The sequence below is a fragment of the Cyprinodon tularosa genome, unplaced genomic scaffold (assembly GCF_016077235.1).
Source record: "Cyprinodon tularosa strain WSP-4 unplaced genomic scaffold, ASM1607723v1 ctg241, whole genome shotgun sequence".
NCBI classification, from domain to species: Eukaryota; Metazoa; Chordata; class Actinopteri; order Cyprinodontiformes; family Cyprinodontidae; genus Cyprinodon; species Cyprinodon tularosa.
Genome location: NW_024038899.1, coordinates 9,595 through 33,196, shown reverse-complemented (window position 1 = coordinate 33,196; position 23,602 = coordinate 9,595). Strand labels below are relative to the sequence as shown.

At 38.4% G+C, this 23,602-nt stretch overlaps 1 protein-coding gene across 1 annotated transcript; it reads left to right on the top strand.

Moving 5' to 3' along the window:
- The first annotated feature begins 4,148 nt into the window (after window positions 1-4,148).
- On the top strand, window positions 4,149-17,610 carry LOC119785155 (oocyte zinc finger protein XlCOF6-like). Its single transcript, XM_038287600.1, has 5 exons — window positions 4,149-4,399; window positions 7,562-7,691; window positions 7,773-7,853; window positions 7,938-7,994; window positions 16,248-17,610. The coding sequence occupies exons 1-5, from the start codon at window positions 4,226-4,228 to the stop codon at window positions 17,492-17,494; spliced, it is 1,689 nt and encodes a 562-aa protein (XP_038143528.1). The 5' UTR covers window positions 4,149-4,225; the 3' UTR covers window positions 17,495-17,610.
- Window positions 17,611-23,602: the final 5,992 nt, after the last annotated feature.

The following is a 23,602-nucleotide window of genomic DNA, read 5'->3' as shown; positions in this document are numbered from 1 at the left end:
AACTTTTGTACTAAAATGAAAAAAAAGCTGAGGTATAATTAGAAGGCTTATTAAGGCTTATTAAACATAATAAATCCGGCCATTAGAAGGGTGGTAAAGCAGTGTTATACTGGCTTAAGACTGGGCTTATTCTAAACTGTCATGGGGGGAAAGAGAAATAGAAAGATGCCACATGATGTCTCCTGAAAATCTGATCTATGATTTCAATCATCAAATTTGGCATTTAAGTTTCAAGTGATTAAGGTGATGGAGGATAAAAATGTTTCTTTTCACCTGCCAGTGAATAATGACTAAATGTTTTGTTTCTTAAAGCAAGACCTCCTCTGCGCCTCGTGGAGTCGCCTAATCAGGCGTGAACAGTTAATGAGGTAAATACCTGGAGTTTAACCGAGCATGGGAAACCTGAGAACAGTGGAGGATCAGAAGCAAGAGACAGAGGCAGCTGTCAGCTCCTGAAGCAGAGATCTGTTTGGGTCTCTGCTGAGATGATTTGAGATGGTTGGAAAACAAAAATCCCATTGCCAGGGATTACTATGCAGCTGAAACATCTGGCTTTCCTGCAGCTGGAGGTCTGATTTTCTCTTTGTTCTCCAGACTTTCTTCTGCTTTTAACTTTCCAGATCTCTGCGGATGAGCTGGCTTCCTGGGAATGATCACGGGGATGTAAATAATAATAATAATGAATTATATTTGTAACGCACTTTACATTTGACTTCAAATCTCAAAGTGCTACATTAAAAAAAAAGGGAAAATTAAAACAGGTTTAAAAGACCATAACATTAAAAACAGAGTAAAAAGACAATCATTAAAATCAATACATTCAAAGGCATATTAAAAAAAGTCTAAAATCAACAATTGTAGGCATTTCTAAAAAGGAAAGTTTTTAGTCCATTCTTAAAACAATCCACCGTCTGTGGGGCCCTAAGGTGGTCTGGGAGGGCATTCCACAGATGAGGAGCTGCGGCATCGAAGGCCCTATCGCCCTTTGTTTTTAGCCGTGTCCTGGGTGGGGCCAGACGGATGTGTGCCTTTCTTCTGTTTCTGATCAGGTGCAGAGCTTTGTCGACTGCTGGACAGAAAGGTTTAAATTCACATTCACAGTTGGCAAGGTTATACACTTGAGATTTTTATATTTCTCTGTTTTTTTCTGGAAATGTCGTTGAAAACTTAACCCTTGTTACATGCCTGCCAGGCTGTTTGTTTTTCTTTCCCCTCCCCCCCTTCCCTTTGCTTCTACACAGGTAGCAGACGCTGGGATCAATCTCCCCTTGATTGATTCTCTCCACCCTTGGACCAATCAGGATCTAGGGAGGTCCAATATAAGCATGCCACCTGGAGATTCCTCCCCCCCTTGGCTTGCTTGCTGCATGTTCTGTTCTGAGTGTTTAATGGTCTATGGTGGGAATTTGTGGACAAGGTAAGGGTACCCTGTACATTTCATCACGTAAGAGACTTTCTGTTAAACACACTAGGTAAGTAGGTGGATGCCACCCCTGTAAAGTTTTGGTGAATCTTTTTGTTATATTAGGTTAGCAGGGTTTTGTTTCATTTGTTTTATGTAGCTTAGACCGTAGGTAGGCCCTGTTTTTGTTTTATTGTTTTCTTTGATTTTGCACCGCCTAATCCTCCCTTTCTCCCCCACCATTTGTATGAGTTGATTTGGATTTTCTGTAACCAACAAATCCCTTATTTTCTTTTCTAACATTCACGTGGTCTCTGAATTTTTTGTGTGGCTGTCAGGTTACTTCCCTCTCTCCCCAGAAAAGAGGGGGGAGCCGTAACACCTTTTATAGGGCACTCAGGGAAAGACTTTAAATATCTAACTTTCAAACAAAGAGTGCACTGCAAAAAACTGAAATCTAACGTAATTTTTTGGTAAAATATGTGCATTTTTTTCTTGAATTGAGCAGGAAAGAGAGACACTCTGCAAATGGAATAAAAACATTTACATTTAAAATAAGGAAAAAAAAAATCAGTCTCATATTTCAAGTGTATAATATCAAAACGATTTGATTTTATGGATAAAAATGCACATGTAAATGTAAGAAATTTTTCCCAAATTTTTTAGATCATTACTACCTTTGTAACATTCAAAATATATGCACATTTTAATGGAAAAAATGTATGTCAATGTAATAACAAGAAACACATACTTGCCCGAATATACTAAGAAAGATAACAAAAGTGCCTCTATAAGAAATTCATGAAAAAAACTCTGAGAGGGAAACAAACCTTGGAGGCGTATTAACATTTTAACTTTACAATTAGCTTTTTACTTTTGTCTCTTTACTTGTTGACTTTTTCTTTTCAACTTAATTTACAGTATATAATATATCATTAAAGGGCTCATCTAATTGGTCAAATGCCAAAATAAGATGTGCAGCCATGTAGCAGCATCTTTGCTGAATAGTTGGATATAGATGTTATGCTTCCAGATCTCACTGAGGGGTGGACTTGCATACCCCATTTCTAAGTGATCTAAGAAGATTTATTATTAGAAATATATCAAAGTTTGTTCAGAATACAAAAACTTTATATAAATGTAAAGTTTTGTTGGGTTCCAGGCCATGTAGGGATAAATGGAAATGAAAGAGCAGACCTTATAGCTAAAAAATCCATCAGAACAAATGATATTATAAACATACCGTATGAGAAAGGAGAAGCTAAGACAATAATTAAAAAAGAAAATGGCAGAATAGATGGAACATGGATAAAAGTGGAAGAAATTATTACAGTGTACAGAAATCTATTAATGCCAAAGGTGTGGTTAGAAAGAATAGAAGAGAGGAGACTATTTTAACAAGGCTAAGATTTGATCATACTGGGTTAAATAAAACATGATTTTTATTAAAGAAAAGTGAAACAGATGAATGTACCGAATGTAAAGTACTAGAAAATGTAGAACATATTTTATTATATTGTAGGAAATACGATGAAGAAAGGATAAGATTAAAACAAAAAACAAGACAAATAGGAAGGGAATGGAATTTGAAAGGATTAATAGGAACAACAGGAGAGGAGATAAAGGAAACGCAGAAAACTGTTATTAAATATCTTAAGAATACAGATTTATATTTTAAGATTTAAAGGTATATGTATATATGGATGTATGTATGTTTGTGTTCTTAGCAATTTCTCGCATGGAATAGCCTTCCTATTTAACCCTGTAATGCCAAATGTATACATACGGTTTCTGAAATGTTTTGCGTCTGACACCTTTTGCATAATTTAATGGTAAAAACTTTGCTCAAAATCCTACTGTACACAATCAGATATATCTGATAACAGCCTGTAGAAGACTACACAAAAAATAATCTTGACTTATCGCATAGTAATTAATTATTAATATCAAAAATGTATTTCTGTTTTTTCTTTTTACATATGTTGTTAAAAGGCCAAATAAGGACTTCAAACCCCAAAAAAAAAGTAATTTTCTGTTTTGTTTTATTCTTGGATCGGGCTTTAAAGGGCTAAGAACATGAATAGACTGTCAAGTTTCAGATGGAAATTCTCTTTTGCTGGCCATTTAAAGCGTTTAATTGACTCCACAAATATGATGCTCAAAGGAGGGTCAGTTTTGTAGCTTCTGTAACGAGCTAAACTGTTTTCAGATGTGGGAACATGATTTCAAAAGCAAACACATTGTACCATTAGAACACTGGACTGATAGTTGCTGGAAATGGGCCTCTATACACCTATGTAGATATTGCACCAAAAACCAGACATTTGCAGCTAGAATAGTCATTTACCACATTACCAATGTTTAGAGTGTATTTCTTTAAAGTTAATACTAGTTTAAAGTTATCATCATTTAAAAGTACAGTGCTTTTCCTTCAAAAATAAGGACATTTCAATGTGACCCCAAACTTTTGAACGGATTATATATATATATATATATATATATATATATATATATATATATATATATATATATATATATATATATATATATATATATATATATATATATATATATATATATATATATATATATATATATATATATATATATATATATATATATATATATATATATATATATATATATATATATATATATATATATATAATCATCACATTGATATGGGCCACGCTACATACTCCGGTACAGTAGGTGGCGGTATGCACCTAAAAGTTAAGGTTGCGATCTGCCATTAAACTAGAAGAAGAAAGAAAAAGAAGAAAACAAACGTTTCCTCCGACGTTTCTAAAACAGGTTGAAGTCATGTTGAGTCTGGAGATGTTCGAGAAGCAGGTTCAGGCTCTAATGGAGGCTCTGCTGGAGGCGGCAAGGACGGAGCTCCGCAGGATCCTCCTGAGCGGGAGCTGGAGCAGCGGGGTGTCCGCTCTGCAGCGCTCAGCCGCGGGGGAGGGAGAGCGGGCAGTTGCACTCATAACGGTAAGAATGAAATAAGAAACTGATAAATGATTATAATTCCTATGAAATATGATTTTTTTTTTGTTATGTTTTTTTATTTCTTTCATTGAATAGTTGTAGACCATAATTGCAGGGCTGCCAACTTTTCACCAAACCTTGAAGTGAGATTTTAAAAATAACTTGGAGCTGCGACCAGGGGCGGATCTAGGATTCTAGGAGATCAGGGGCCTAGCACTGAGAGAGAAGACGAGAGAGTAGACTTTCTGGTAAAAATGTAAAATATGACAGATTACTGAATGAAATAAATGTCTAGTATACTACATGCTATCACACATAACAATCCCCCTCCATAACATGGGAAGGAATTAATGTACCTGCAAGCCTTTAACTATTTATTCCTCTCTTCATCAACAACAAACTGTGTATTTGGAGACTTTTGATCATTATTTGCCAGAGTTATGAGAGGGGAATCTTATATCTTAGCCACCGATATAATCTGTCCCCTTTCATAACATGGAAAAACAAATCCTGTTAATTTTGAAACTATAAATTTTATTAACTTAATTTGAAACATTTTTTTATATCATGTTTGAAACATTTATTCTTTTATATTTTGAAATCCAAAATAGTTCAAATAACTATGACCGTTGGTTTGATGATCTTTGTGAAATGTACTTTAATTCTGAATTCAAAACAACATTGCTCCAGACGGTTTGCATTGAGAAATCTTTCTGGATGGAAAGTGGACAACTTCAAACTTGGAAAACAAAGTCCAGTGGTTTTGGTTTACATTTTTTTTTTGTGTGGATATTTTTTAATTGTTAGAAAAACATTTAAACAGAAAATACATTTCATAAAGGGGGAACGGATTATATCAGGTGCAGGGTTCGTACGGGTGCTGGAAAATGCTTGAATTTTGACGTTGTGTTTTCAAGGTTTGAAATGCTTGAAAATGCTTGAAATTGTAACTATTTCTTTCGCAACAAATACCTATCTAACTGAATCCTGTGTTTATTAAATGGAGAAATAAAATGTTGGAGAGCCCGAAAATGAAACCTGCTCGCTTATGTGTGACTGCGATCTGCCAGTCTATTTCCATGTGTGACTCCGCCCCCATGAAACCACTACTGCACCATGCCGGGAGGTTGTCGTTTCAATGAACGTTGGCTGGAAAATGAAAAATACAAATTATGGATTAAATGGGGACAAACCCCACGAGTTGCCTCTTGTAAAGTCTGCAAAAATTATGTGCAGCTTTTTCACAATGGGCGAGTCTGCGCTTTCGAGTCACATGAAGGGTAAGTCAGACTTTTTAAGTAAGCCAACTGAAGTAGCCTAGTACACGTTAACGTTAGCGGCTATTTGTTTACGCTAGTAACTAGGGATGCACGATATTGGGATTTTGGCCGATATCTTATATGCCGATATTTTAAAACTCATCTAGCCGATAACCGATATCGATACCGATGTTAAAGCTGGAAAAAAATAAGTAGTCATTGAAAATAGCAGTTTTTTAATCCATTTCTGACACTTTGAAAAATAATATACTCAAATATATTTTCATATGCTGATATCAAATAGATTTTTAAAAACGCGGTATCGATCTATTTTACTTTCAAAATCTCGTGAAATTTCCTCGTTCTGTTACAAACTCTCCTGATATTTTGCAAATTCTTGTGAGATTTTGTTAGTAAAATAGATCGATACCGCGTCAATATATCAACATATAAAAAATATGGCAAAATTTCGTGAATTTTCGGGGGTTTTCGTAGCATAACGATGACATATAGCAATATTTCATTAGTAAAAGAGATTGATATGGTGTTTTTAAATGGCAATATATCAGCATATGAAGATATTGTGATATTTTAATGTATCAATGTTTTTTCCCTCGTCTTTAGAAGTTTTTAAGTCCGTAAAAAAAGTTTTTGAGGAAGAAGAAGAAGTAGTATTTTTTTTTTTTTAGACTTTAGAAACTCAGAAGCTGATCAAATATCGGGTTAAATATCGGTGGGGTGGCCGAAGTCCGATATTCAGTTGTAAGGCCGATAAAAGCCGATGCAGATAGGGGGCCGATTATATTGCATTCCTAGTAGTACCTGCTAGCTAGGAATTCACAGGCTAAGTTACTGAGTGACTGAGAGTACAGTGTGATAATGTAATGTTAGTATTGCAGTGTTTCCCGCAGCACTATCTTGGCTACTCGCCAAACTCACGCAACCGCCCCGCCAATGTTCCAAAAAAATATAAAATAAAAAAAGAAGTTTTAATTCATTGCCAGGCCCAGACCTTAAAACAGCATTGATAACTCTACGGCTGATAATACTGAATTGCAACACTCTCTGGTTGGTTATATTACCACGCCATGGCAGAGGAGTAATACCCCCCCCCCGGCAGTCATCTGCACAAAACTGGTTCTGGCCGAGAACAGGTGGTGGTGTAAGGTGCTGGAAAAAGTTTTGAAATGGATCTTGAAAGTGCTTGATTTTGACTTTGGAAAAGGTGTGCGAACCCTGCAGGTGGCTAAAATATGATTCCCATCTTAACTCTGGCAAATAATGATCAAATATCACCAAATCCTCATGAGTTGTTGTTGATCAATAGAAGAATAAACACAGTTAAAGACTTGCAGGTACATTCATTTCTTCCCATGTTATGGAGAAGAACCAGATTATTTCAGGCAGCTGGAATATCCATTCTCTCCTCCTCCTCCCATATCTTTGGGAAATAAAAAGCAGCTGTTTCCAGATTTTTAAAATTTTTTTTATGTGTGATAGCATGTCGTATACTTGAAATGCCATTAATCCAGTAATGTTTCATATTTTGCATTAGAACGGGATTAACCAGAAAGTCTACACTCTCATCTTTTCAGTAAGTCTTAATTTTTGTGTCCTGCTATCAGCCAGTTTCCATTTTCTAATATCACCAATGGAAAAATTATAAAAACTCACTACAAATTGGAAAACTGTGTTTGGTGACTGACTTTTATTTCTGTCAGGCTGATCACAGAAGTTGGAAAAAGACACTCTCTCGGCGTTTAAAATGACAACTCAAAACAGCTTAGAAAGGACCTTGCCTATTTATTTAGCTATTTTGTAAACAACAGCTGCTGACTAAACTGGATGTTTCAACGGTGACATGATTATAGGAGATGTTTTAGCGATGAGAATTTTTTTCTTCCAGGACCAGTTCTTTTCTCTCATGAAGGTTTGTACCAAAGATGTCCCTGAGAAAACCGCCATGATGGTGAGAATGTCCGTGTGTGAAACCCGTCCTGGACTGAGCACCAATCCAGAGGTTGACCACAGAAAAAGTCAGTCATTTCACAGTTAAAGCAGTTTTCTGATGTGTTTGTTTCAGATATTAAAGCTGATTTTATTTTGTAAATCGGCAGAACTGGCTGCATGCAGGAGGAGATTCAAAAGGGAACTCCAGTCTGCGGTGACAAACCTCAGCGGTCATATAAGCTGCAAAGGTATTCCTGGGAAATATTTATAGAAAATGTAACTTGATCTCGTTTAAAAGACTGTTAGGAGATCTCTAAACTGTTTGTTTTCAGAAGAGCAGCAGACTGAGGTGCTGAGCGAAGCGGCAGCTGAGTCAGAGATAAACCCTGGTAATAATCATTTCTCATTAGCTTTCTCAGCCTGTTCTGAGCCACTAGTCTAAACTGACACCTTTGATTGACTAGATTTTATTTTAAATTCACATTTTAATATTGTTCTGTTCTCTGAGCTCATTGAGCTGTGGATATTTAGGGCTACATCTGGCCTCATGATTGAAAAATTTCAGCTGTTGAAATTGTAGAACCATCTATCTCGTCTTATTGAGTGATTAATTAGTTCAACATGAACATTTTTAACCCAAATTTGGATAATAATTGCAAATATTTAACTAATTTCTGTTGTTCAACTGGGAAATTTCACTAATCGTCAGCTGATTTAGTGATCGATAACTGGAGTATAAAGACTCTAAAACATGCCTTTAGCTGACAGATCAACCAACATAGAGCAGTAATTATATCAAAATTGTAAAAGAATTTATACAAATTTTGGATTTAAAATAGAAAAAATTTTTTTTTTTTTTTTTTCAGTAATGGGCTTAGGGTTGTCGATGTAATGTGACCTTTGTCCACTAGAGGGTCCCACTGTTGTTTCTTAAAGGAAAAGTCCGCTCATATTCAGAATTCAAACTTCTGAAAGTACTTTAAATATAAAAATTATTACATTTTGTTCAATAAATGATAATTGTTTCTAATTAAGAGTAATTTTCATCTGAATGTGCTTTACTGGAGGCATCCATGTTTGTCAAAGAACACTACTGCCACCTACTGGTTTGTGACGTCACAGTGCGGTATCGGCTGTTGTTCAAGTCCCAGTGCTGCATCTTGAAAACGATCTTCTTCCAAATGTTGGCTACATATTACGTGTTTTTTCTCTGGCCAGAAGTTCGATGGCCTCTTCAAGTTGGCAATCCAACGACCAACCCGTCCGTGGAGGATCAGGAATCGGAAAAGTGAAATAACTTATTTCTTTTCACTTTTACCCGATGTATTCCAGCATCCAGCTGCCATGCACGTGGGCATTGTCAGTTTCACTATAGCTCTGGTGAATTTTAATGGTGAAGTCCTCTGGAAATCTTAAATAATAGTTGTTGATTGCAGATGTGTCTAGTTGTTCCCATTGATTTTGCTTGTAAAGCAGAGAGTATGGCGCTACCAGACTCAGTGATCACGTCGAAAATTATAGTTTTTATTTTTTTACTGGTTAATGCTACATTCATTACATCACAAACGTATTAGTTTTAGGTATAAATAATGATCCACTGAATATTCCTTGCCGACCGGACTTTTCCTTTAAGCTAAACCTCACTGCGATTTGTAAGAGAAGTAATGCCAGAGCGAATTAAGGGATTATTTACACTGTAACTTGGACACAAGGACACGGTTAATTTGTGTGGTTCTGTTTGTGAATAAAAACACGGGATAAACTTCAGAAGTTATCTCCGAAAAATCCCCCATTTAGCCGTGCTGCATGGAGGAGAAGCGTAACGTCTCTGCTGTGCTTGGAAGGTGAAGATTGGAGGAAAGAAAAGTGGAGAGCGTTACACTAAACTTTTATTACATGATTAAAAAAAAGACATGCTAGCGGTTAGCATGGTGGATTGGGAAGGTTTTCGTGAGTTCAGGTAACCACATTTAAATATTCCACTGAGAGAAATCAGAACCATCGCTAACAGCACAACGTCTCTCCCACCATCTATGTTCATTAAGAAATAAGTGTTCAACTTATTAATTCTTCTTTTATTCAGTAACTTCATAGGTTTCTGTGTTGTTTTAGATTATAATCAAGTGGGAATGCTTATGCATTCCCACTTATTGTTGTTCTCTTAAAATTTTTCTGACTCTAACTAGTCCCGCAGTTTTCCACCGATTTCAACAATTTTGGTATCAAAACGTTCAGCTTGTTCAGGAGAATTGTGCTATGTCTTTTGGTAAAGATATTTTTTGTAGTTTTCGCGATATTCAACTTTTTCTGCGATTTTTTTGTCCCATTGAAATGCATGTAGAATTCTTAGATTTCAGCAAAATTCAGCTAAAACTTCATCATCTTTGACCTTTAACTACTTCAGCATACTTTCAGCTAGAAACACCATTCAACTTTTAAAATGTTTCCGTATCTTTCTGCTATTACTGTTTAACTCGGCTTTCAGCTAACTTTTACAGTTTTGCTTCAGTGAAGCTTCAAACTTTTAAACAATTTTCACAGATTTTCAAATTTATAATGGAAGTCTATGGACGGAATGTTCAGCTGCTAGTGTGCCACTCTAGCGTTTTCAAACATTTCACTCATGCCGAACAGCTTCAACTCACTCGCTCATTTTTTACTCTATCTAGATAAATTTTACATCAAAACGTAGGGATTTTTGTCAGGATTCAGGAAATGTAACCCTCATTTGTGTGGGATTTACAGTTTTCCGACAGTTTGGCCCAGACCACGAAGAAGTCCACACTTCCCCAATAGAAATCCAATGAGAGCTCTCTGAAAATCCGAACTGAAAATAAAAAAAAAAAGACTTTTTCGTATCGCTCCCATTCTGGAACCATTCGACCTAGCAACATGAGCCTTGTGCAAGTTGTTCCTCAGACCTTCCTAGCACTCACATTGAAGGAAGTGTGTCGATATCTTTTATCGTTTAGCTAGGAAAAAGGTTTGTTCGGGGGTAACAAATCTGTCCGAACCCCAAAATCAAGATTTTGACAATTATACACTTTTTTACATCGTCACCACGCCTAGACCAAATATTGTAGAAATATGAAAGTTACACCAGTTGTAGTCCAAAGATTGCTGACGCTCACGGTGAAAGAATTTTTTGAATACCTTTTACGGTTTTGGCTCACCGCTCGTTTGTTCGCAGGGAAAGTTTTGCTTTTGAGAGTTCTGCTCTACCATTGAGCTGCATGTTATTTAATGAGACCAGCAGGATTTACAAACCTTTATATTTCTCCTTCCCATTAAGGCTGTGAATGAGCTACATCCATGAAAGTTACCACAATCGGAGACAAAGGATAGCTCTCGCTTAGACTGAAAGAATTTTTTAGATACCATTTACGGTTTGTCTTCGGCACCTGTTTGTTCGGAGCTGCTATTCCCATTCAAAAAAGCCTGAGAACAAAGGAACGAAAGTGAAGCGCATGTCTCTCTTTCACTGACAGGCTCGTTAAGCGTCGTCAAGGTAACCGTGCTTCAAAGAGATTTTACCTCCACCACTTTAAACAGCACATTTTAATCTAATGGAGGGAGACAACACTGATTTAACATTAGGAAGTGGATACAATATGACTACTGACCATGACCCTTCCCTTCACACGCAACCCTGATAGACTTTCAAAATAAGACTCCGGGGACCCTTCAAAATAAAAGCTCCTACATTAAACTCATATTTTTTTCCCAGCATATGGCTCAACATTATGACCCAAACTCAACCACTTTTTTAAAAATGAGACTCTAGGGGTTTTTCAAAACACACCCCACAGCAAATTTCAAAATAAAAGCCTCCCATTGCCACTTCATCTACTGCCCTAATAACAGGGGAAAGAGTGATTTAATGATTGGAAAGTCATCAAGTATCACTGCTGGGTCTGACCCTTTTCTCAACACACTACTGCTAGACTTTCAAAATAAGACTCCAGTGACCCTACAAAATAAAAGCCTCTATATTATACTCGCATATTAATTGATGCAAATGGCTCAGCATTATGACCCAAACTCTACCAGCTTGTTTCTATTAGACTCTAGGGACCTTTTCAAAACATACCCTAGAGCGAATTTCACAATAAAAGTCTCCCATTTACGCTCTAATACAGCATCTATTCACCCAATAACATGGAAAACCAGTGATTTCATATTTAGAAATGGATTCTATATCACTGCTGGGCATGACCCTTCCCTTGACACACATCCATGATAGACTTTCAAAATAAGACTAAAGGGACTCTACAAAATAAAAGCCTCTTCCTTACATACACTCATTCATTGTGCCGTATGGCTCGTAGCTATGACCCAAACTCAACCAATTTCTTCAAATTACACTACCAAGGCCTGTTGACCACACACCTCAGTGCATATTTCTTAATCAGGTTCTAAGATTTACACTGTAATAAAGCATCTGCTAACCTCGTAACATGCAGCCTAAGCCTGCCAACGGTGCTGTCATCAACACAGCGGCTCATAACATGCAGGTTAGATTTTTTGATAAATTCAGCTCCTTAAGTGGTATTAGCTCTCTTTCTATAAGCTTCTCTCTCTGTCCTTCCTGTGCTTCTCATGGTCAGTCTTGCACATAGGTTTGTAGATTTTCAATCCTCTAAGGATGACACTGTTTTCTTTATGCTGATCAACTGACACATTTTAATTAATTTCAAATTGTTTTGCCAAGTCTTGACATTTCCACATATGATTTCAAAATGTTAATACTTATTCAATACCATCTTCCTCAACATTTTACTTCCCATCCTTAAGCTACTAATTTTTTCTTCAACCAGATAAGATTAAAGTTTTTCTTTGTAATTTCTTTTCTACTTCAGCTAATTTCATACTTTTCAGCCTATGTTGTGAACTTTGGCTTCATTCTGCTCTGTTTCTGGACAGGAATTAAGCTTTTCTGTTTGCTGCTAATTCATAACACGCCTGACATGTTTCTGGAAAGTAGGTAAACCCCCCTTCAAAATTTCTTTATACATTTTTCTAGAAACTTGGGAGACATTATATTAAGACCCTTCTAGTGCCCACATTCAAGACATTTTTTGATATCATGTATGGTTTGGCTGTGCAGCTTTTAAGATGAGTTTGTTTCTGCCATTTTACTGCCAAATGATTCTACCCTACAAAATCTTCAGATGATTCAATTGTTTTCTGCAGTTTGAAGTTTCTGATGACTTCCTATCACATTTTCATATGTTCTTCAGGTAATTTCAGCTTTTTTCATTCAGCAAAAGCATTCCCACTTTGATGTTTCTCCGAAACAGCTTTTTCTAGTTATTATTATTATTCCGTAGGTTTTTCTTCGTTTAACTAGTTCAACAGTTTTCAGCTGATTTAAACAAATTTGGTATCAAAACGTTCAGCTTGTTCAGGAGAGTTATGCTATGACTTTTGGTAAAGATATTGTTCGCAGTTTTCGCGATATTCAGCTTTTTCTGCGATTTTTGGCCCCATTGAAATGCATGTAAAACTTCAAAAATTCCACTAAATCTTCAGCTACTTTGCCCTTTAACTACTTCAGCATGCTTTCAGCTAGAAACACCATTCAACTTTTAAAATGTTTCCGTATCTTTCTGCTATTACTGTTTAACTCGGCTTTCAGCTAACTTTTACAGTTTTGCTTCAGTGAAGCTTCAAACTTTTAAACAATTTTTACAGATTTTCAAATTTATAATGGAAGTCTATGGACGGAATGTTCAGCTGCTAGAGTGTGCCACTCTAGCGTTTTCAAACATTTCACTCATGCCGAACAGCTTCAACTCACTCGCTCATTTTTTACTCTATCTAGATAAATTTTACATCAAAACGTAGGGATTTTTGTCAGGATTCAGGAAATGTAACCCTCATTTGTGTGGCATTTACGGTTTTCCGACAGTTTGGCCCAGACCACGAAGAAGTCCACACTTCTCCAATAGAAATCCAATGAGAGCTCTCTGAAAATCCGAACTGAAAATTCAAAAAAACAGACTTTTTCGTATCGCTCCCATTCGGGAACCGTTCGACGTAGCAACATGAGCCTTGTGGAAGTTGTTCCTCAGACCTTCCTAGCACTCACATTGAAGGAAGTGTGTCGATATCTTTTATCGTTTAGCTAGGAACAAGGTTTGTTCGGGGGTAACAAATCTGTCCGAACCCCAAAATCAAGATTTTGACAATTATACACTTTTTTACATCGTCACCACGCCTAGACAAAATATTGTAGAAATATGAAAGTTACACCAGTTGTAGTCCAAAGATGGCTGACGCTCACGGTGAAAGAATTTTTTGAATACCTAATACGGTTTTGGCTTACCGCTCGTTTGTTCGGAGGGAAAGTTTTGCTTTTGAGACGTCTGCTCTACCATTGTGCTGCATGTTATTCAATGAGACCAGCAGGATTTCTCAAACCTTTTTATTCCTCCTTCCCATTAAGGTTGTGAATGAGCTACATCCATGAAAGTTACCCCAATTGGAGACAAAGGATAGCTCTCGCTTAGACTGAAAGAATTTTTTAGATACCATTTACGGTTTGTCTTCAGCACTCGTTTGTTCGGAGCTGATATTCCCATTCAAAAAAGCCTGAGAGGAAAGGAACGAAAGTGAAGCGCATGTCTCTCTGTCACTGACAGGCTCGTTAAGCGTTGTCAAGGTAACCGTGCTTCAAAGGGATTTTACCTCCACCACTTTAAACAGCACATTTTAATCTAATGGAGGGAGACAACACTGATTTAACATTAGGAAGTGGATACAATATGACTACTGGCCATGACCCTTCCCTTCACACGCAACCCTGATAGACTTTCAAAATAAGACTCCGGGGACCCTTCAAAATAAAAGCCCCTAAATTAAACTCATATTTTTTTCCCAGCATATGGCTCAACATTATGACCCAAACTCAACCACTTTTTTAAAAATGAGACTCTAGGGGGTTTTCAAAACACACCCCACAGAAAATTTCAAAATAAAAGCCTCCCATTGCCACTTTATCTACTGCCCTAATAACAAGGGAAAAGAGTAATTTAACGATTGGAAAGTCATCAAGTATCACTGCTGGGTCTGACCCTTTTCTCAACACACAACCCTGCTAGACTTTCAAAATAAGACTCCAGTGACCCTACACAATAAAAGCCTCTATATTATACTCGCCTATTAATTGATGCAAATGGCTCAGCATTATGACCCAAACTCTACCAGCTTGTTTCTATTAGACTCTAGGGACCTTTTCAAAACATACCCCAGAGCAAATTTCACAATAAAAGTCTCCCATTTATGCTCTAATACAGCATCTATTCACCCAATAACATGGAAAACCAGTGATTTCATATTTGGAAATGGATTCTATATCACTGCTGGGCATGACCCTTCCCTTGACACACATCCATGATAGACTTTCAAAATAAGACTAAAGGGAACCTACAAAATAAAAGCCTCTTCCTTACGCACACTCATTCATTGTGCCGTATGGCTTGTAGCTATGACCCAAAGTCAACCAATTTCTTCAAATTACACTACCAAGGCCTGTTGACCACACACCTCAGTGCATATTTCTTAATCAGGTTCTAAGATTTACACTGTAATAAAGCATCTGCTAACCTTGTAACATGCAGCCTAAGCCTGCCAACGGTGCTTTCATTACCACAGCGGCTCGTAACATGCAGGTTCAATTTTTTGATAAATTCAGCTCCTTAAGTGGTATTAGCTCTCTTTCTATAAGCTTCTCTCTCTGTCCTTCCTCTGCTTCTCATGGTCAGTCTTGCACATAGGTTTGTAGATTTTCAATCCTCTAAGGATGACACTGTTTTCTTTATGCTGATCAACCGACACATTTTAAATAATTTTCCAATTGTTTTGCCAAGTCTTGACATTTCCACATATGATTATTATTATACATTTTTTCTAGAAACTTGGGAGACATTATATTAAGACCCTTCTAGTGCCCACATTCAAGACATTTTTTGATATCATGTATGGTTTGGCTGTGCAGCTTTTAAGATGAGTTTGTTTCTGCCATTTTACTGCCAAATGATTCTACCCTACAAAATCTTCAGATGATTCAATTGTTTTCTGCAGTTTGAAGTTTCTGATGACTTCCTATCACATTTTCATATGTTCTTCAGGTAATTTCAGCTTTTTTCATTCAGCAAAAGCATTCCCACTTTGATGTTTCTCCAAAACAGCTTTTTCTAGTTGAGTTTAATAATGTTTAAGAAATACATTGAAGAATTATCCCTCCGCATTATAGAAAGATCAAGAGAAAACTCGGTCTTTAAGAAATTGGGAAAATGGGCGGATCAATAAGAGCAATCAGCTTTAGAAGGTAATGAGATTTTTTGAGACAAAAATTAAATCTAAATATAAGTTTGCTTCAAAAACTGAGTGCAGTTGTTTCACTTGTTCTGTTGATAAGGTGAAAAACGTGTCTCTTTTTATTCCACATGTCTGTGTTTTATGTTTCTTGCAAAGAAAATTGGCCTAAAACTACTTAAAATTTTTTCACCCCACTTTGAAATTGTAAAATCCTAGTTAAAAGTTTTTGTTTTGCAGCTTTTTAATGTGACAATATTTACCATAAAACCTTATAGGAAACTTTTAATTTAATTTCAGCCATGTTCTTTTCTCCGTTGCAGCCTCATGTGAGGAAGTGACCTCTGAACCTTCGCCTGCTCCTGATGCAGTTTCGCTCGACCACCCTCCTGCGCCGGATCCCGATGACGGAGAGGAAAACTTCAAACAAACAAACGTCTCCAAAAAGAAAGCGGGGTCAATCCAGTGTACTTCATGTGACAAAACATTTACTCAGAAGTGCCTAATGGAGAGGCACAACCAGAGTCACACCAAACCTCACACCTGTTCTCACTGCGGCAAGTGTTTCGCAACCCTCCGCGATCTGATCCCCCACACCAGGAAACACACGGGTGAAAAGGTGTACAGCTGTCCGGACTGTGGGATCCGGTTTGCCTACAAGAGTACGTTTGACCGACACATGCGGAGCCACACTCTGAAGAAGATGGAAATCTTCATGCATACCTGCCCGCTGTGCGAGAACCAGTTCACAAGTATGTCCATGTTCCAGCGACACATGTGCTCCGCACTGCAAAGAACTTTCGTGTGCTCCGTTTGTCCAGAGACGTTTGAGTGCAGAAAAGGTTTGGCCGATCACGAGGTTCTCCACTCGGAGAACAAGGACTTTATTTGTGAAATGTGTGGCGAGAGGTTCCTCTCGTCCTCGTCTTTGGCCACTCACAGAGTCACTCACCTACAGGAAGAAAACTCCTACGACGACTCGATTAACCATGGCAGAAAGAAACTCTTTAGTTGCCCTATCTGTGGGAAAGAGCTGAGCCACCAGAGCGCCCTGAAGCACCACATGCTTAAACACACCGGACAGAAAGATCACATCTGCGAGACCTGCGGCAAACGTTGCGGGCACGCCAGCGCGCTGCAAAACCACAAGAGGGTCCACACGGGAAAGAAACGTGGAGAGAGGCCGGCCTGCGACGAATGCGGCAAAACCTTCACCTCGGCAAGCCGCCTCAAGCGGCACACGATAATCCACACTGAAAACAAACCGTACACCTGCAGCCACTGCGGGAAGGAGTTCAACAACCCCAGCAACCTCAAGGCGCACGCCTTGACTCACCGCAGCACAAAGATGTTTGGGTGCAACGTCTGCGGCAGGAGGTTCGCTCAGAGCGCCGGCCTCAAGCAGCACAGACAACTCCACGTCGGGAAGTTCAAATGCAAAGTCTGTGGGAAAGGATTCACCCTCAAACACAAGTTACTGAAACATGAGAGGCAGCACCGGTCTGGGGGGACAGGAGGTGGTGGATCGGCTGAAGAAACTGATCAAATCCAAAACCAATCAAACCTCTGACGTCTCTGTGATTACTTTCTTCCAAACATGGTTTAAAGTTTCTCAACAGATCTTTACGGAGCCCCTAAAGGGACATGGAGGGAAAAAAAAAACCTTTGCGAGATCCCGCAAAACTTTTGCGAGATCTCGCAAAAAATAAACTTTTGCAAGATCCCGCAATACTTTTGCAGGATCTCGCAATACTTTTGCGAGATCCCACAATAGTTTAGCGGGATCACGCAAAAGTATTGAGGGATCTCACAAAAAATAAACTTTTGCGAGATCCCGCAAAACTTTTGCGAGATCCCACAATACTTTTGCGAGATCCCGCAATACTTTTTCGAGATCCCGCAATACTTTTGCGAGATCCCGTAATACTTTTGCGGGATCCCGCAATACTTTTGCGTAATCTTGCAAAAGTATTGCGGGATCTCGCAAAAGTTTTGCGAGATCCTGCAATACTTTTGCAGGATCCCGCAATACTTTTTCGAGATCCCGCAATACTTTTGCGAGATCCCGTAATACTTTTGTGAGATCCCGCAATACTTTTGTGAGATCCCGCAATACTTTTGTGAGATCCCGCAATACTTTTGTGAGATCCCGCAATACTTTTGCGAGATCACGCAATACTTTTATGAGATCCCGCAAAACTATTGCGGGATTATCGTAAAAGTATTGCGGGATCTCGCAAAAGTATTGCGGGATTATCGTAAAAGTATTGCGGGATCTCGCAAAAGTATTGCGGGATCTCGCAAAAGTATTGCGGGATCTGACAAAAAATAAACTTTTGCGAGATCCTGCAATACTTTTGCAGGATCTCACAATACTTTTGCGAGATCCCGCAATAGTTTTGCGGGATCTCGTAAAAGTATTGCGGGATCTCACAAAAGTATTGCTGGATCTCGCAAAAGTTCTTTTTTTCCCTTCCATGTCCCTTTAGGGGCTCCGTATATTTTTAAAGCGTTGTTTTGGATTGTTTTCTTTAAGAAAGCTTTGGGTAAAGCTTAAGATAATCAGAATTAAGAATTGTTAGTTTACCCTCTGTTGATCACCAGCTGATCTGGCTGAGCGGGCCTGACTGTGACCTTTTTCTGTTTAAAGTTATTATTAAAAGCATCCATCAAATAGTCATCTGTTCAGTTTTTTCAAAGTTCCATATTAATAATCTGATCTCTGTAGAAATGTTCGCCATAAGTCCATGTATTTTTAACCACATTTTATACGTGCCAGTTTGTCAAAGCACTTAACAGTACAGAGGAATCAGGGTTTAGCACCTGAAGTTTAAGTTCGACACGGAGGGAACAAATTAATGTTGATTTGTTTGTTTTCAATACATTAAAAAAACCGAAAAGTAAACCATGCCAAACCTGGAAAATTGGGATGGAAAATTATTCACTTTCTTTTATCAGGAGTCTGTGAGGTAGAAGATTATTATTGAAAGGATTTTTAATTTAACGGCTTTTGAAATGTTTGTCCAGTTTGGACCAAGCCAGAAACAACATTCTCAAGTTCAAACAAGAAGTCAAAATTCTAAATTATTTTCTCTTCTTTGCTTTCTCTGGTTACTTTCTCATTAAACAAATAAAGGAAAAAACTTGGATAAATTAGACTATAAAGAAGGCAGAAAATCTGAAGTAATTAAAACCTTTTTGTGTCTGATTTCTCATAAGAGAAGCAATTAGAAAGAAGCCGTGTAGGGACACTTAGAATAATGAGATTTTGGAAGTAACCTCAGTTACAAACACTCAAGTTTATTCACTTGAGATTGAAGAAAACTACCAGACACCCAATGTCTTGTTTTGATTAAATAACAACAAAATAACAAATGTATAAACTGAGACAAATGGTGTTCTCACCCACTTTGTCACAATGGTCAAAATAAACCCTGAATAATTCCACCTCTCTACTTTTTCAGCGTATTTAAAAAACTTGTTCTGACTGCACATTAGATTGTAACCATAAATCTAAATGAAAAATTTGGAGCATCGACTTGATTTCAAAAGGATCCACAACATGTCGGTTTTCCCGTTAACTCAAAAATTCCTTTTTTTGATTCGTAAAAACTCGAGCTGAGCAGCCCAGGCCCTGCTAGCAGAAGCTAACTTGAAATAAAAATCAAATCAGAAGATAATGAGCGATAGTTTGAAGTTAAAATGAGGCATATTTTATATATTATTACAAATCATTCTACTATATCTGATAACATTTTTGGATTCTGATGTTTATGGTGAACAGCCTTAGAAACTGGAGCTCTTTGTAGGATAGCTCTCGGTCTTGCTAGCATCCGTTAGCAGGAGCCTAACAACACCAGCTTCTTTGCCCCATTCCCCCTTCTTCCTATGTTTGGTCCTCCTCATCATGTGATTTCCAAATAAATACTACTCACTCCTGTTCAAACGTAAAAGGTTTATATTGCTCATTGCTTTTTTCCCCCTGCCAGTTAGAGCTAGCACTAAAGGACCTAGCATCCGTCATTTACCCAGAATATATTTTGGTGCGAATACGGCGACGTCTGTGTGACGTTATTTTATTTCTAAAAACTAAACTGCTCACTGTATTTTTACTGTATTCTATTTTCATCAAAAGTAAAGATTTCTCAAATAATGTCTAGTTTTATCATTTTAAGACCTTTGCAGCAGTAGATAAGATGGCTGGAGTAAAATGGTTTCTCAAATAGGGATCGGCCTATCACCATTCACACATAATTAAGTTCAGTTTAAGTTGTAAAATGGTTTTCCAGAACATTCTTGAGGCCTCCAAACAGTCCTTTTCCACTGCGTGTCTGAATTCCTTCTCATTTGAGACCTTTCTTCAGCTGCAGACCATCTGGCACACTGGTTAGATGTTTAAAGAGTGCCCAGAGCCTTATTTGCGTCACTAAAATGAGTCCAAGTTTGTTAGAAAGAAAGCCCTCATTGTTTGAGCCGAGGTTTCGGGAGAAGCAATATGGCCTTCATCCAGGCCCTATAACACTGGATTAGATCTTTTTTCTCACAGAGCTGCTGAGGGGGGTCATTGGATTCTGTTTGTCAAGGCCACAAAGGTTTTGTTAACCCCAATGAAATTTGATGACTCGTCAGGAGCCGGTCTTTGCCTGATATTGAGGAGTATCTTGGTATTTTTCTCAGGGTGTAGATCTGTTGTCCATTTGCTCTTCTACCTACAGTATATGCCCCAGCCCTAACATGGTCATGAGATCATGACCTAAAAGAAGTTCCCTGAACCAAGAGGCTGAAATTACTGCTGGTGAAGCTTTTTTAATTCAAAATGTCAGAATTAGTGTTGGGAATTTGATTCCTTCCCTCTATCATTTCAACCCTCAACCCCATGCAGGGGACAAAGCATCTCGCCTGGGCAGCCAAGCCAACAATGGCCCCTAATGACCCCCTCTAAGAGGCATAGACCAGTATCGGGTATTGCAGGCTAACAAAGAACCCGAAACAACTCCCCATTCCTAAGGGGCTGGAAGTGAAACTAAAATAAATTGTTGCCGCTACAGTGAGAAATCAATGAATAACCCCAACCAATCACAAAAGACGGTCTGTTGTACACGATTGGTTCCTGACACGTCAATCATGGTCGTCTGCTTGTACCTTCCCCTTGTGCGCGTACCCTGAAACATGAACGAATCCACCCCCAAATGCTCGTTCAGGACGCCATGGCTGGAAGCTATCCACTGTTATGTTACGTTCACACCTAAAGCAGCAAGAGCAGCAAAAACGTGCGTGCTGCTTCATTTTTCGTGCAAGTGCTAGAGCTAGGGTGGCCAGATTTGGGGTTCTGAAAAGAAGACACTTTTTGGGGGAGTGGGGGGGTCGACTGCTGGGCCGCTGACTGGACCAGACCTCAGCAGAGAGCCATGAGCCGCCTGTCTTCAGCCGGAGGAGGGGGGCTGGGGCCCAGTAAGGTAGGCGGGGGAAAGCACAGGGACGCAGGTTTCCAGGCTACCGTCACCGGTCAGGTTTGGCCGCTCCATCCCCCATTGGCTCCCTGTTTTGACTACGTGCTGCACTGTAGTCGACCAAAATCCGACGACTATTTTGAAATTCACCCCGGACCTTTTTTTAGGTCTGAAAAGTAGGACATGTCTGCAGCTCTGCCTGAACGGTGGAAAAATGGGTCTGATGCTCGTTGGGCGGAGCTACCCTATCCTTTCTTTGCCTGTAACAATGGCAGCCATATGCTGTAATCAGTGGGTAAAAAGTAGTTTGAATCTATTTTGAAGTGAGAAAGTCCGCCTGAAACCATGGTCAGTGCAGAGAGTTCATCCAGATTTCCACCCTGCCTTCAAGTATTATTTCTGTCTGAGCTGCTCAGACCCCCTTACACCGGCGGAGCTCTGTCACTAGGTATCCCGTTCAACAGCAGCCTTGGGCCCGGTCACCTCCTCACGGTTTGCCGTGGCGGCTGGAAGGAGTTTTTCATGTATGTAATCCAAACTGCCGGGACCAGGATAATAAAAGCGAACACGTTTTGCCAGCAGATTTCAGCATTTTAAGTTAATTTCAATGTTAAAAAAACTTTTCAGAGGAGTGATCATAGCTTTCTGCATCATCAGCGCTGCTCCTGCTGCTCTAGACGTGCTGCAGACAGCATGCACATTCATGTGTTTGGAAGGTGAGGTTTCGAGGGGTGGACTGGAGGGAGAGGCATGGTTTTCTATGTTCTATAGAACTGTTTTTCCAAGATCTCCTACAGCACCTTTAACTGGGTTCACTATAGAGTCCACTATATAGTCTTTGGGATTTAGGGGTTAGGGCGGACATTCTGGCACAGCAAGCTTGTATGAGCTATGAGAACAGCAAATGTTAAACAATTTGCATGAGGAGAAATGGACTCCTGCATGGTCTCAATGTGCATTTTTTTAAGTGAAGAGGGCAGGTCTTTTAGCCCTTTATAGTGAAAGACTTTAGATTTCTAACTTTCAAGCAAAGACTGCACTGTAAAAAACTGAAAAAGTACGTCATTTTTTCTTGAATTGCAAATGGAATAAGAAAATTTACATTTAAAATAAGGGAAAAAAATGCAGTCTCCTATTTCAAGTGCATAATATCAAATAATCTGATTTTATGGATAAAAATACACCTCCCACTGGAAGATTTTCTTATTTACCTACTCAAATTAAGGGTAAATACACTTATTTTCAGACATTTTCACTAATTATTATAACATTACCTTAATACTTTGTAAGATTAACAAATATGGATATTTTTATGGCAAAAATGAATGTCAATGTAATAACAACAAACACCAACTTGCCCGAATGTATTAAGAAAAATAACAAAAGTGGGGGGCTCCATTTCTAAGGGGTATGCAAGTGATCAAAAACGGTAACTTGCACTTTAAAGGGTTAGAAATACTCGTATAAATACTCGTAATCGTTGAAACAGTTTTTTTTTTGTTTTTTTTTTACATCAGAACTAAGAGAAGTACAAACATAAGATTTCATATAGGCAAGAAACTGTTAGAAATTTTTTTCAGAAAAAACACTTAAGGTAAAAAAAAATTTTTTAAGTGCTGTATACGAAACAGAATCTGTCAAATCTGTTCAAATAATCTGTTATATTTTTATCCACCACTAGATGGTGCTAAAGCACCATTGTCGGGCAGGTAGAGGAGAAGGCAGGCTGTCCCCAGGAGACACACGACATATTAATACACAGGACTGACAGCAGATCAAGCAGCTGTCATCCTCTAAATAATAATCTTGAATAAATAACTTTGCTCCCCGTCTGTGAGAGATTGAGGTTTTCCTCCCAGTTTTAGCCTGTTTACAGCCTCTGAGGGCTGAATCTGCCTGAGCGGGTTAACTGTGGGGGAGGATAATGGGGGAGGGCGGGCCACCAAATGTCAGAGGTGGGGATGACTTTAATTACTGTAACTAAAATCTGGCCAGAAAAACCTGGTTGTGACTTTGCTTCAGCACTGAATGAAGCGACAACATAATTCCTCCCCCAGCTGTTTTCCTACAGTTTGAGTTTATTAAACACGGCTAATAAGTGATAAATGAAACTTTCATCGTTCCTCCAATTCAAGCTGGTTATTATTTCTAATAAAAAGCACCACAGGGAATCTAGACTATATTCTGCTGTTAGAGGGATGAAAAATACCAAATATTTTGGGGAAAGG

Bases quoted from the DNA above. Each gene is read 5' to 3' on its own strand.
- LOC119785155 (XM_038287600.1), top strand. From the start codon at position 4,226: ATGTTGAGTCTGGAGATGTTCGAGAAGCAGGTTCAGGCTCTAATGGAG. The intron at 7,692-7,772 runs GTCAGTCATTTC...GTAAATCGGCAG, and splicing joins AGAGGTTGACCACAGAAAAA to AACTGGCTGCATGCAGGAGG. The intron at 7,854-7,937 runs GTATTCCTGGGA...GTTTGTTTTCAG, and splicing joins CGGTCATATAAGCTGCAAAG to AAGAGCAGCAGACTGAGGTG.